At 38.6% G+C, this 14,140-nt stretch overlaps 1 protein-coding gene across 1 annotated transcript; it reads right to left on the bottom strand.

Moving 5' to 3' along the window:
• Positions 1–2,242: 2,242 nt before the first annotated feature.
• LOC146328590 (uncharacterized) lies at positions 2,243–7,872 on the bottom strand. The gene is made up of 5 exons (XM_084717631.1): positions 7,755–7,872; positions 6,420–6,765; positions 5,443–5,523; positions 5,158–5,238; positions 2,243–3,743 (listed from the first exon to the last, which is right to left on the bottom strand). The coding sequence occupies exons 1-5, from the start codon at positions 7,773–7,775 to the stop codon at positions 2,800–2,802; spliced, it is 1,473 nt and encodes a 490-aa protein (XP_084573757.1). The 5' UTR covers positions 7,776–7,872; the 3' UTR covers positions 2,243–2,799.
• Between the last annotated feature and the right edge of the window lie 6,268 nt (positions 7,873–14,140).

Here is a 14,140-nt window from a genome sequence, read left to right as displayed (position 1 = left end):
ATCTTGGGTGGAAATATGTTTTTTTCAGTCAACAAATAAATTCTGCACAACAAAGGAAGGAACAGCAGCACAAACTATTAAACCTAACAGTGAACATAAACCACATACAGCTGCAACCATTGATCTATTATTAATCAATTAATCAATCTGCATCTACTTTGATAATTGACTAATTGTTTTCAGTCATTTTTTAAGGAAAAAAAAGTCAAAATTCTCTGATTTCTTAAATGTGAATATTTTCTGGTTTCTTTCCTCCTCTCTGACTGTAAACTGAATATCTCTGAGTTGAGGACAAAACAAGACATTTGAGGACGTTTTTTCAACATTTTCTGACATTTTATGGACCAAACAAGTGATTGATTAGTGGAAAATTCTTCTTCTTATTATTAAGATTATTAAGGCATTATTACCAGATTGATCACTAGTTGGAAAATCAGTCTAAACATGTGAAAACAGGCGGTGTGTATATCCGTGCACATGATCAATATTTTTCACAATATCTTGACAATTCATGGACCAAATAACTCGATTAACTGGGAAAATAATCAACAGATTAATTGATGATGAAATTAATCATTGCATCCCTGAAAACACTATATTAAGATAAACAGTTTTACCATTTATTAAGCGACCCTCCCAACCCTGCCAGTGACAAAAACACAACTGAAGGTTTCTGTCAGAGTTTTATTGGAGCTTTTTTTCTATAAACAACACAGAATATCCAGTTTTTTTTTCTCTACAGTGAGTCTGAGCAACAGAACGACCACAAACCAAAAAATGATGATAAATAACTTCTGCTTCTACATTCAGAGACGGTTGTTTTCTTTATGTAAACTGTGAACCTCCGTCATTCAGAGCAGACTCAGGTCATTAAAATACTCATAACTGAGGTAAAATCTCAAATCTTGTGGTCAGTTTTTGTGTGAACAATCAGGATCTCCACCTCAAGAGGAGGAAAATCTACAGAGCCTCTGAAGGACCAAAAGATCAGAGTTTGATGTTGTTGTTTTTGAGCTCAGGGTGCTTCTCAGATGTCAGGTAAAAAAGACACCAGACAAAGTGATTCAGGTGTTTTGTAGCTGTTTGAGAACTCATTAAACACACCTAGGTTTGTTCTTTTTGTTGGAGAACAGAGCAGAGAACCGAACCCCGCCCCGGCTGAGACAATGCAGATCTACAGTGAGGATTGTGTATCGCTTTACAGCGACACTGTAGGATCAGTGTCAGGAGATCAGGGGGTGACTTTCTGCCTGTTAAAAACTCCAACAACAACAACGTCTGGAAATCACACCAGTTCACACACAAAGAGACGAGAAAGAGATGAAACGGACAATAAGCCTCGGCATCACGAACAGGATGAAGTTACAGCAGATAAAACACTCTGCTGCTCCTCCTCTAACAGAAAGATCTCAAAATAATCAGAAATATAGAGAAAGTAAACAGGAAATACAGCAAATACAACCTGAAACAAACAGAACATTCAAAGAACCAGAGAACATAAACATTTGGCAGATAAAACTGAGGAGGTCAACGTATATTTGTCTTAAGATACACCTGTGGATCCACAGATAAGTTCCAGTGTAGTGATTGGTTAATGAATGGCTATAAAATCACTTTATGCCATAAATCCAGTCAGACTCTCCAACGTGACCTGACAGGTTTGGGTCGGGTCATATTTTTCACATGTTTCATGGGCTTATGTCAAGTTTGGGCTGAGGGACGGGTTCGGGTTGGGTTTGGACAGAATTCTGTCAGCCTTGGGCCTTGTTCAGGCTTAACTTTTCAGGCCTTTCAGGACTTCATCCTACTTTATATCTGGTTCAGGAAATCCTAAATACTTCAATCCAACATTGTTGTTTATCAGCTTTTATGTCTGTTACCATAGCAACAAATACTACTTTTCTCATCTCACTGAGCTTTTAGTAACTGTTTTTTTTTTTTTTGTTTTTTTTTGCGGGGGCAGGGGTAAATGTTAAACATTAACCCAGGAGATAAAAGTGAGACAACATTTGCTAGCTAATATCTGCTAGGTAGATTAAACAAGTTAGATAACACTACTGTTGGCTAATGATACTATTAGCTACCATTAGCTACTGTTAGCCAGTCAGTAAGTTAGCTCCTCCTACAGGCTTAAAAGGTAAAGTTCAGTTTAACAATTCTAAAGTTTCTTGAGGAACACTGACTTAAGAACTGTTCTTCTGCAATGACTTTGTTCCTAAATCAGGTCCTTACCATGGTTACCATGGTTACCATGGTTACCAAGCAGCTGAGACAAGATGTTTTTGTAACACAGCCCCCTTTTCATGTTTTTTTGGGTGGCGATTATGATGTTGAAGGACAACGCGCTAATGATCTTCATGTTTGATTTATTCATTGCTAATTGTTTGTATTGATTGTTTCGGGGTGTATCTAGTGGTTTTCAAACTGAGGTCTGGAGTCCACCAGGGGTCCTTGAGTGTTTTATAGGAAGAGAGGAAGAGAATACTTTTAAATCTGATCACATCTTTTTCAAAGTTGAACAACAGAAGAAACAGGGTGTGGCCATTTTGATTAATTGTAATTAGCAGCTTGATTATTGATCACTGATTGCCTTTCATTTTACTTTATTTTTTTATTTGTTATTTTATAATTTTATTATCTTCAAGACTCAGATGATCCATGAAGACCACATCCTGTCAGACTGGCTGGTTTGGACTGGCTGGTTTGAACTGGATTGGAAGTCAGAATATTTACTGTATTGATCTGACATACGTTATTGATTAGTGCCTCCTGCAGGTGATCAGAAGAACTTTATTAAATCTAATTGGATCCAGCAGGTGGACTTGGGGTTTTGGCAGTGCTGGACTCAGTTGAGTCTCCCCAGCTGTACCCGGTCTCAGGGAGGGCCATGGGGGCGATGGGGGTCCTCAGTAGAGCCATGTCACAGGTGTCTGGGTGGAGGAGGAACCCAGAGAAGGTGCTGCTGCCCTCATAACCAGCGTACATGCCGTTAGTGACAGAGTCCTTGACCTGTATCCAGACCCGGTCCCCACGGGCCAGGTGCAGGATCACAGAGTGCGAGGTGGTCCCCAGGACTTTGGGGTCAGTGGTCTTGACGACCGGCATGAAGTTGTGGAAGAGTCCAACCTTAAGGACCCGATCGTGGACTGTCAGGTGGTAGCTTAAGACATAGGTCCCGTTAATGGGGGCGGTGTAGATCCCGGTTGCCGGATCATAGCTGCCCTGTACGTTGTAGAGGACCTGACTGAAAACCACCGGGGCATTGGGGGGTGGATAGCTTGACCCCAGACCCGCAGCAAAGGCTGACTGGACACTGGGCATGCAGGGACCAGGAGGCCCCATCATCCCTGGGATCCCCATGCCCCCCAGCTCACCTTTTTGCCCTGTTAGACCTGCAGGCCCCGTCTCACCCTGGTCACCCTTTTCTCCCTTTTCCCCCCTTGGCCCTGGTCTCCCATCCCTCCCATCGGTACAGTTACAGTCCCCCTGATGACCCGGTTCTCCCTTTGGACCCACAGATCCAGGAATTCCAGGATGACCCGCATCACCCATGTCCCCCTTCACACCTTTGGGCCCTATTGGTCCTGGAGCACCAGTCATACCTCTGGGTCCTGCAGGGCCAGGTAGACCGCGGGGTCCTGGGGGACCCTGGCTGTTCTCGCAGAGGTCAGGACAGACTCCATCGTCCCCTTTAGGACCCTGGTCACCCGGGCGGCCCTCCAGACCCCGTTCACCTTTGTCACCTTCAGGAAGACAAAGACCAGGGTCAGAAAAAACAGGTTCAGGAGCTGGAACTGGGTCCTGTCTGCATAAAAACACTTTAAGACTAAGACTTCTTTTAAACCATGTGTCAAACTCAAGGCCCGCGGGCCACATCCGGCCATTCCGCGAGATAATTTCATGTGGCTATTATGAATGGCCCGTCAGTAAGTAGCTCTCCCACCACTCATACTACAAATCCCACAATGCACTACGACAGCTGGCGCGCAACTTGACAAAAAAATCAGCTTGCAGTCGTGAAGACTTGAGTTTCTGTCAAACGACAATGTAAACAGGCTTGTCTGTTTAGGCAACTGACTCAGTGCAAAGAAACAGAAGTATATGAGGGAGATGAGGGAGTGCTGATGGAGCTGCAGCTCCACCTGAAACCAGGTAAAAGTAAAAATAAGTCTGATCCACAGCAGAGAGAGAGAGAGAGAGAGAGAGAGAGAGAGAGAGAGAGAGAGAGAGAGAGAGAGCATGTGAATATGGACAGATGTGTCGACTTCATATAAAAAAACTTTTTATGATCATGAATCATAATGTTAATGTACACTTCTGTTGTAAGTCATGATGAAGAGTCCAGACTGTCTCTCCTCTTCATCTCCTCAGTGTGTGTCAGTGTGCCTAAAATACTAAAATACTGCTGGTTCTGTGGGGTTAAATTTTAAATCTGAAGCCTGCAGTTCGCCATAGAAGCTATAGTTGACTTTTCTATTGAAGTTTTCAGTGTGTTTTGGCCTTAATGTTAAATTGAACAGGTCAATATGCTCATCTGGACCTGATGGACTGATGGGTTTGTAAGCATTTTCAGATGTAACCCCCACCTGGATATGTGAGCTTAGATATTCTGAGCTGAAATATTCTCGTTTTCCTTTGTTACTGTTGAAGAAAAACATTTTTTAAAATCTTATTTATTGAGTCTGGCTGTTCAAATTCATATTTCTGAATAAAACATAGTCAGTTTTAGACTGTTCAATAAATGTTAATCATGTTTGGCCTGCGACTAAATTTTGGCCCCTTCTGAGTTTGACACTCCTGTCTTAAACATTCTTATAAGGATCCCTGAGGACCAGTTTACAAATAATGTTGCACTAAAACTAGCTTAAAATTAAGAAAGAATACATTTTTGGAAATTTTATGGAACCTGTAACAGCCCCTTAAAAGTGAAATTATCTGCTGGTTAAAATTACTTTGGATTATGTTCTAGTTCTTTTCACTTTCCTTGAGGAGAACTTGTTCTCATCCTCCTGTTATTCTCTTTGCTGTCCATTTTGGAGAAGCTAGCAAACACACAGTAACTGAGTGTGTTAGCTGAGCTAAATGATAATAATGATGTCCGATAAAATCAAAGAATACTGAGTGAAGCGTAACCATGGTAACTGGACTGGGACACACCTTTGAAGCCTCGGTCTCCTTTAGGTCCCCTAAAACCCTGCAGTCCTCGGTCCCCCTTCTCACCCTCATCTCCTTTCTGTCCTGAAGGTTCAACAAATCAATCAATCAATCAATCAATCAATCAATCAATCAATCAATCAATCAATCAACAGTCATGTTTTAGTGTTATTTCTGATATATTGTTACATCCTGCAGACTACAGTAGAATTTGTATTAGAAAAGGGAGTACAGTGAGAGCAGAGGATGATGGGAAGTTTTTTTTTTGTTTTATTTTGTTTTTTTTACCTTTGACTCCTTGTCTACCCACAAACCCTGGAGGACCTCTGAACCCCGTCAGTCCTCTTCTTCCAGGACTACCTGGACTACCTGAGCAGGACAGAGACAGAGAACATAGATCAATACAGTTCTGATCACTGTCAATAATCAGTAAAATTCTGATCCTTTGTCACATCACAGTCCTGGACTGAGACCTAGACTCTGATGAGCCTCACAAAATCAATCAGACATGTTGAAAACATGAACTCACTGCATTTAGCCACTTCTGAGCTAATGTTACCGGTTAATAATGTTACATGATATGATAGAAAAGGTGCAAATTCATTCTAAAATATTAACGTTTTAGTTTCACATCTTGGACACATTTATCTAAGCCTGAAAGTAAACCTGATTGGATGTGACCAAGCTAATGTAAGCTAATGTTAACATTAGCTGTACTGCTGTTCACTGGTTCAGTCAGTTATGTTCTCAGTGGAACACAGATTTTTGTGTCATGTTCATAAAGATCACACCCAACGCTATAAAATCAACTGTTATTTTGTTCTAAGCAAACATACTGCTAACGCTGTTTTAGCTGCTTTGCTTACATACAAAAGGCAGCAGGGCAGCTAATGCTAAAGCTGGGCCACATTAGCTTGATTACATCCAGTGTGTTTTACTTTCATGTTCAAATACATGTGTCCAAGATGTGTGCTGATATTTCAGAATTTAATGAATTAATTTTCCATGAAACATTAGCATTAGCTAGAAAGTGACTGAATGCTAACATTAGCTACGGCAGCTAATGTGTTATCAAATCTGTAGTTCTATCTTGAAATATGTCCTGATGTCCTTCCAGATTTTCTCTATCATTGTGTTTTCAGCTGCTGATCAATCAGGAAACGGTGAAATGAAAACGATTTGTCAGATTCACACACAGCAGGATGATGTCATATTGATACGTCAGAAGTGTGCAGATGGTAAACATCAGTCTTGAATCTTTTTACCTGGCAGTCCGCGGTCCCCTTGGTCTCCTTTGGGCCCCTGGCGGCTCTGACACTGTGTGCAGAGACAGAACCAGGGGATCTGGTCCGGGGGAAGGGGGACGGGTCCCTGCTGCAGCATCTGGCAGTAGGCCTGCAGGTCCCCGGTCCCGGGACCCGTCACATTGTCTCCGCCGCCGGGGTAAAAACTGCGTCCAGGGCCATTCATCGGGGGCTCTGGGGGTGGAGGGGGAGTATTGAGGGGCGGCGGCGCCCAACTGTCCTCGGAGACGGGCTCAGGTATCGCCATGACGACAGAGAGGGACACCACCGTCAACAGGAGGTGAAGAGTAGAAGAAGAGATCATGGTCTGATGAGACACAGGGACAAAGAGAAATTTAGAAAAATTAGAAAAATTTAAATTAGAATAAAAGTTAAAAGAAAAGAAAAAGAAAAATGAAAAAAACAACAACATACAAATACAAATATAGATATAAATATATATCAGTCACTTTTGAGAACTGGGACAAAACCATATTTTGAAGGGGTTTGATTTTTACTGTTCAATTATGCTGGAAAATATTAAAGTTTGTGAATTAATTCATTAATTAATTCATTATTAAAGATATACTTTCATCAAAACATTGGAATTATAGTGTTGGTTTTGATCATTTGGACATGATTTGCTGGGGGTCTCAAGAGAGACATGAAGTGAAAGATGTTTATAAATGTATTATTGACATCTTCTGCAAATATTCAGCATTAATTTATGAATATGTTATATTCTTAGATTCTTCACCATGACACAAATATGAGGAAAAGTCAATACAAATACCAAGGAGACATTACAAAAATGAGAAAAATAAGGATTTCTGTACATTTTAACATTTTAATAATGCACATTTAAATTGTCAGTAATAATGTAATTACAGACTGATTTTAATAATAATCATTAAATTATTAAAATATTAATATTATTAGATAAGATTTTAGAGCATTACATTAATGTCATGCTATAGATTTAGAATACATGTTTCCATTCATTATACAATACAATTATTTTTTTCTTTATTACAATTATTTCTCATTTAGTTTTTGTAAAGTTTTAATTTTTTTTAATCCTATTTCATGGTGGTAAATGTATCATTAATAAAATTTCTTTTAATTAATAATCATAAACTTTTTTCTACACGTCTTTCAAAAGGTACAATGTGCTTCACAAAATACAATATTGTACAATGTGCAAATATATCAGATAAAAAAACTGTTTTAGTCAAACATGAATATAAATGTTAGAAAAAATAATTCTTCTGAGTTTGTGTTAAAATATTTCAGATGATGTCAGAGTCTCTGTCTCACCAAATCGATCCGTCGACTCATCAAAGTGTCTGAAGCGTCTCAGAGTTTCCTGCTGCACGTTCACCTGTCAGCTGCTAATAAACACCTGGACTCCGCCCACCTGCTGCTCGGACCCGCCCACACAGGTACACAGGTACAGATGTGTGTGTCTTTGTTGAGTTATAAGTAGGTCTGCTGAGTCTTTGTGTCTTTGTGTTTGTCTTTAATGCATAATGTGACCTCATTACAATAACACACACATACACAGGTGTCACATCTCACTGCACACACACACACACACATTCATGTTTTAATGTATATGAACTAATTATAGGTGTTATTAACAGGTGTGTCAGTGTGTTTATTTACTTCTATGTCACATTTCTTACTGTTTACAATCTGTTTTTATTACATATATATTTATTCTAGTTATTTTTTTCCATAAAATGTTAGAAAATGTTTTTTTTTAAATTAACCCTGTCACAATCTTTTGAAATTGAAAAATAAGTCCAAACATATGAAAACAGGTAGATGTACGTCTGTGCGCTCTACCTGTTTTCACAAGGACTTATTTTTCAACTAGTGATCAATCTGACAAGATTTTTTCCACTAATCAATTAGTTATTTGGTCCATAAAATGGCATAAAATGTTTAAAAGTCCAAGATAACATCCTCAAATGTTTTGTTATGTTTTGTTTGTTTGTTTTGTGCTGGTCGTCTGTGTGCTCCACGTTTGGACCTTTTTTTCAAATCTTTGACAAGACATGATTAATTAATTCTCTTTATCTGCTGTTACACCGTCCTGTTCGTGACGCCAAGATTTATCGTCCATCTCCTGTACGTCCGTGTTCCCCACATGTTTGGACCCGTTTTTCAACTGACTCTCGTGTATCTGAACAGACGTCCTCGGACATGTTTGGACAGTAAGAGGTGGGTCTTCAGTCTTCGTTTTTGTGTCCTGTGTATGAGGACATTTCAGGAACATGAACCTGACCCATAAACACTGACTGACCCTCATCATGTTTTACACAACAGCTGCTGTCAGACCCTCATATAGAGTAGAACCAACGGGAAACTACAGTCTGCATCAGAGAACCACAGAACCTTAGAACCATGGTGATATTATAGTCCTGTCTCAAGGTGCATTCAGGTGCTCCTCAAATGTTTTCCGAGATGGGAAGTCCGACTTATTCTGACTTTGGTGTATTTATGTGATTTTAGGTTGTGAAATGGAAAAAAGCATGAGTAGGGTGAGGTTTGTGATTCTTTCTTTCTGTTTTTTTTTTTAACCTCTTTTTATTCCATTTTAACAGTTACAGTCATACATATATATGTTCAAAGACAAGGTTATAAATGTCTTCAAGATGCAGTTTGTGAGTGTCAGCGTCCCCTCAGTGTCCATGTCCATGAATAATCAATTTAGTCCATGGGCCCAGAGAAAATACATAGAAAGGAAAAAAATAATATGTTGACATACAGAGAAGTAAATAGTAAATAAATAAATAAAAGTAATTGTGTCCTAATTGGTTCTAACTTCAGTATATTTTATGCATCTGTTCTTGTGGCTTCAGCTGTCTCACTTCACTCTGTGCAACACGTTGTGCGTCCGCTTGTAATAAAATGTGCCATGGAAATAAAGTTTTCCCTGCTTGTTGTGCTCAGGATGAAGACACATTTATTGGTGGTTCTGTGGTTTTATGTAATCATGACAAAGACAGGCAGGACAGGTGTCCACACCAATGTAAGGATGTTTGTGAGGATGGTAATGAGCTCTGTGTTCCTTCATGTGTTGTTGGTTTCCTCGTCAGAACAGAATCTTTACGTGTTCTGTAGGAGGTTGATTAGTTTAATCATGAAGGAGAAAGTTCAGATTTACATTTTTGTAGAACATGTTTCACAGCTGAGTCTGAGAGCAGGACGATCAGCGGTTTGACCCTCAGACATGACCTCAGATTCCTCCTGTGACGGCTGTCCATCATTGTTTGACTGTGACATGATTTATAAAATTCATCTGATTCTATATTTGATCCATGATGACATTGTTATCGAGACACGACACACGGAGACACCTGTCCTCTGGTGTCTTACTGCCCTCTTCATTAATAAATGTTCCAGTTTAATGAAGAAGTCCAGGTCCACAGGCGGTTCCTGAAGACCTGATCCTGCTGGTTTTTTGTCCTCTTTCATGTGTAAGGTGACCTGATTAGGACTTCAGAGGACGTCCTGTCAATGGACAGGTGTAACTGTGATCCCTCTGTGTGTGGACCTGATTGAAGACTGTCACCGGATCCTCAGCACAACAAACAGTCTATAGGAGGACATTATTAGTCCTCGGTCCTGGGAATCAGGATGGGACGACTCATGTAGGTCAGCTGTGGACAGTTTCCTTTAGGGACACTTTTTGTGTCCCACGCCAACTCTCTGACATATTTTATTGATATAATTCACATTTTATTCCGTGTATTTAAGATTGTATTCAACACATAACTTTAACAGTACAAATCAACCAGTGACACAATAACTGGGGCTGATTATTTCTGTAAATATTAAATCACACATGAGTTTTTTTAAAACATAGTTTTTAATGAACTTCTTATACATTTCTCTGACTGTAATATGCTTATTCATGTTTTAACATAACAGAATTCACAACTTTAAACAACTTAAAAATGTCAGAAAATGGTGAAAAATTAAACCTGTCACAAACTTTTCAATTGAAAAATAATATTTCATATAAATATATTAATATAATATATTATTGTTAAATGTAATAAGATTTTACATAAATATTTTGCAACTAGTGATCAATCTGACAATAATTTCTTCCTTGAATCAATATAGCTGTTTGAAACATAAAATATTAGAAAATAGTGAAAAATTAAACGTGTCACAATCTTGTTAATTGAAAAATAGGGACAGATCATGCAAATTATGCAGAATCTAAAGCTAACATGCCTACTGACAACATAGATGTAAAAATACGCTATTATAATCATCTTTATTTTAAAATACATTTTTTTATGAAAATGTTGGCCCTTTAAAGTTGTGTCCCATATTTCTGTCGACAAAAACATGATTTAATCAGGTGTAAAAAGGTTCAGCTCTACCCTAAAGACCCCTGTCTCATTTAACCGTCAGCTGTTAACTGCTGGCTGTTAGTTGTGAGTTGCTAGTTGTCTGCTGTTAATTGTTAGTTGTTCGATGTTGACTGTTAGCTATGAGCTGTTGGCTGCAGTCCTGCAGTGTGTTCAGCTAACAGAGCTAACAGCTAATATACACACTCACACACTCACCTGAACACACACACAGTGTGTGAAGGTGAAGGAGGTTAATGTTCAGCCGGAGGGAAACTTTGAAGATAAACGACACTGAACGCAGAGATATGATACACATATGTGTGTGTGTGTGTGTGTGTGTGTGTGTGTGTGTGTGTGTGTGTGTGTGTGTTCAGGTGTGTGTCAGAAAGAGAGAGTGACAGCAGGTCAACAAAGCAGGTGTGTGTGTGTTAAAGAAGATCACACACTGTAAAACACAGACACCGCTTTAAAGTCTTTAAATCATCTTTTCTCACTAAATTAACTTAAATATGCAGGTTTTATTCATTCAAATTAATTAAGTTAACATTTCTAGTTTTTATTTTTAGAACACTTCAGAATGTTAAATGTGAGTTCTTCAAACCTGAAATAATGAGTTAAAATGAATAAACTGTACAGAGTTCAGTCAACTCATTCAATTAAGTTTAATAAAATTAAGTTTGATCATGTTTAAGAACCATGAACAGTATCAGCAGTACTTCCCAGCATGTACAGTGTGAATTAAAACTTGTTTTTTTAAAGTGTAAAGAGAACATATCTGATTTAAATGTCCTGTGTGTCTCTGAGACACTTTCAGCTCAGTCGTGAGAACATGATGAAGAACATGATGAAGGTCAGAGCTGATCAAAGTGTATTTCAAATTTAATTGGTTTGAATCTTTTCAAAAATCACCTCAGCAGTACAGCGAACGGAACAAGGTGGTGAGAGAAGCCTGATGCAGATCTTCACTCTCACTGCTCTCAGATCAGATACTGTGACACTTTATTGATCTCCAGGGATCAATAACTGAACTGTCACGACAGCAGCACAAGAGACACAGAGAAAAGGACATAAAGATGAGATGGAGCGCACAGGTGGACGTACGTCGACCTGTGCGCTCCACCTGTTTTCACATGTTTGGACCTATTTTTCTAGTCTTTTTGTAATAACTGTCGTCATCATTGATTAATCTGTCAACCATTTCCTCAATTAATCAATTGAAAATCTTGTCAATTGAAAAATGGGATGTCCGTCCGTGTGCTCCACCTGTTTTCACATGTTTGGACCTATTTTTCAACCAGTGACCAATCTGGCAATAATTCAGGCTGTTCAGCTTCCCTCTGTGTCTATAGATCAGATCTATAGATCTATAGATCAAAGCTGATCTGAATCAGGCAATGATTCAACAAGGTCTCACAAGTATAACACTATCACTGTGTGTGTGTGTGTGTGTGTGTGTGTGTGTGTGTGTGTGTGTGTGTGTGTGTGCGTGTGTTACTTTCACTGTCTCTTCCTGTGTGTTTCCTGCTGGTGAAACTGGATCCCAGTAAACAGAAACCAGACTGGATGCCTCCACCCTCTGTTGACCCTGTTACTGAACACTCACACACACACACACACACACACACACACACACACACACACACACACACACACACACACACACACACACAACACACAACACAACACAACACAACACAACACAACACAACACAACACAACACACTTTCTCCCACGAGGATCATGTTGATGCTGACTGACCTCAGCCAACATTTTGCTGCCCCTTCTGAGACCCTGAACCTCCTCTGAGACCCTCTCAGCCAATCACCACCACCATCATCATCATCATCATCATCATCATCATCATCATCATCCACTGGTTTGTTCAGACGTCCTCTGTACGTCCTGTCTGTCCTCACATTTTAACTGTTGAAGGGTGGAAAGACAAGATCAGATCAGATAAACTTTATTGATCCCACACCGGGTAAATTCTCACATTAGCAGCTCAGATTGTATCGGTAGAAAGGGGGTGGGTAACAAAAGAATACTTATAGAATAAAGAAAAAATAGAGAAAAATATACATAAAGCACTACATATGACAGAACTATAAACTCAAGACTATATATACACATTATTGGTATTATTCACATTCTTAAAAAAAACTTTTTTTTAGCTGTTCGTACTCTTGAACTTTTTTCTAGTCCTTCATACAGGTCAGGAACTCCCTTCAAACCTGATGATGTTCCACAGCTCTCATACATTGCAGACTTTATTCAACTTTTAAACCCCTTTCGGACTTATTAGACCCTTTTCCACTTTTCAAAAGCTTCTATGAATTAAGGCCAGCAATTCAGTTTTGCACCAGATTTTCAACAAGCATTAAAATATTCAAGATCTTTCAGACATTTTTGCTTATTGATCAAATTTCAAAGGCATCTAGCTGTGACTCTGTTCTTTAACAGCAGTGCACAGAAAGGCTCATTTCATACAAACTGCTGGTGTTCAGTGGATTTTTTGTTTTGCGGATTCAAAGACTTGATGAAACTGAACATTTATCAAGTCTAGTCTTTGTTTTAATCTTTTTTTTTTTTTTTATGTAATATATTCCCTGAAATGTGACATTTTTACGTGGAGTTTGATTCCAGTATTTCTTCCAACTTTTTTTTCCTGGAACTTTTCATAGAGGACATAGAAATCTATCGTTTGAAATAGTTTTGTATTCAGAATTTTGTATAAATTGCAGAATTCACAGGTGCTGGAAATCCTTGAAAACACTTAAATTCTAATGTAGTGTTATCAAGGTTTGAAAAGTGCTTGGATAAAGTGCTTGACAGTGTAATTAATTGAAATTGTAATCACATTAATTTCATAATATACTGCTGCCTGAGTGAATTAGTTAGTTACCTTTTTAGATAAAAAAAAAAAACACGTCAGATTTGCTGAGCCAGATTGTACAGGAAGTTAATGATTAGTCATCAATTGACTAATTGCCAAATAAGGATTTAACCAACTAAACATGTATTAATTGATGATTAATTGATAGTGAAATGGCATTAATTGTGTCTCATTTGACATTGTTTTTTCTTGCGGAGCCAAACATATCTTATGAATTATTAACAATTAATCAACTATTAGCATTTTCAACTATCAGTTAAAGAAATGCACAAACATGGCAACCCTAACTAGACGTCAAGTCTACTTACAGACAGGTGACACATTTTGAAACATGAAAATGTATTTTCTTTTATGTAATTTTTGTTGATAATAGCACAATAACATCTGATTTAATTTGGTGAAGAGGTGAAATAATCATTTTGCATTTAAATATGTCT

The sequence above is a fragment of the Lutjanus erythropterus genome, chromosome 4 (assembly GCF_056507025.1).
Source record: "Lutjanus erythropterus isolate fLutEry1 chromosome 4, fLutEry1.hap2, whole genome shotgun sequence".
Lineage (NCBI taxonomy): Eukaryota > Metazoa > Chordata > Actinopteri > Lutjaniformes > Lutjanidae > Lutjanus > Lutjanus erythropterus.
This window is presented reverse-complemented; position numbering and strand designations above follow the sequence as displayed.

Coding starts and splice junctions, on each gene's coding strand:
- LOC146328590 (XM_084717631.1), bottom strand. CDS start 7,775: ATGAGTCGACGGATCGATTTG. Junction 6,766..7,754: donor TGAGTCGACGGATCGATTTG/GTGAGACAGAGA, acceptor GTGTCTCATCAG/ACCATGATCTCTTCTTCTAC. Junction 3,744..5,157: donor AGGAGACCGAGGCTTCAAAG/GTGTGTCCCAGT, acceptor GTCTTCCTGAAG/GTGACAAAGGTGAACGGGGT.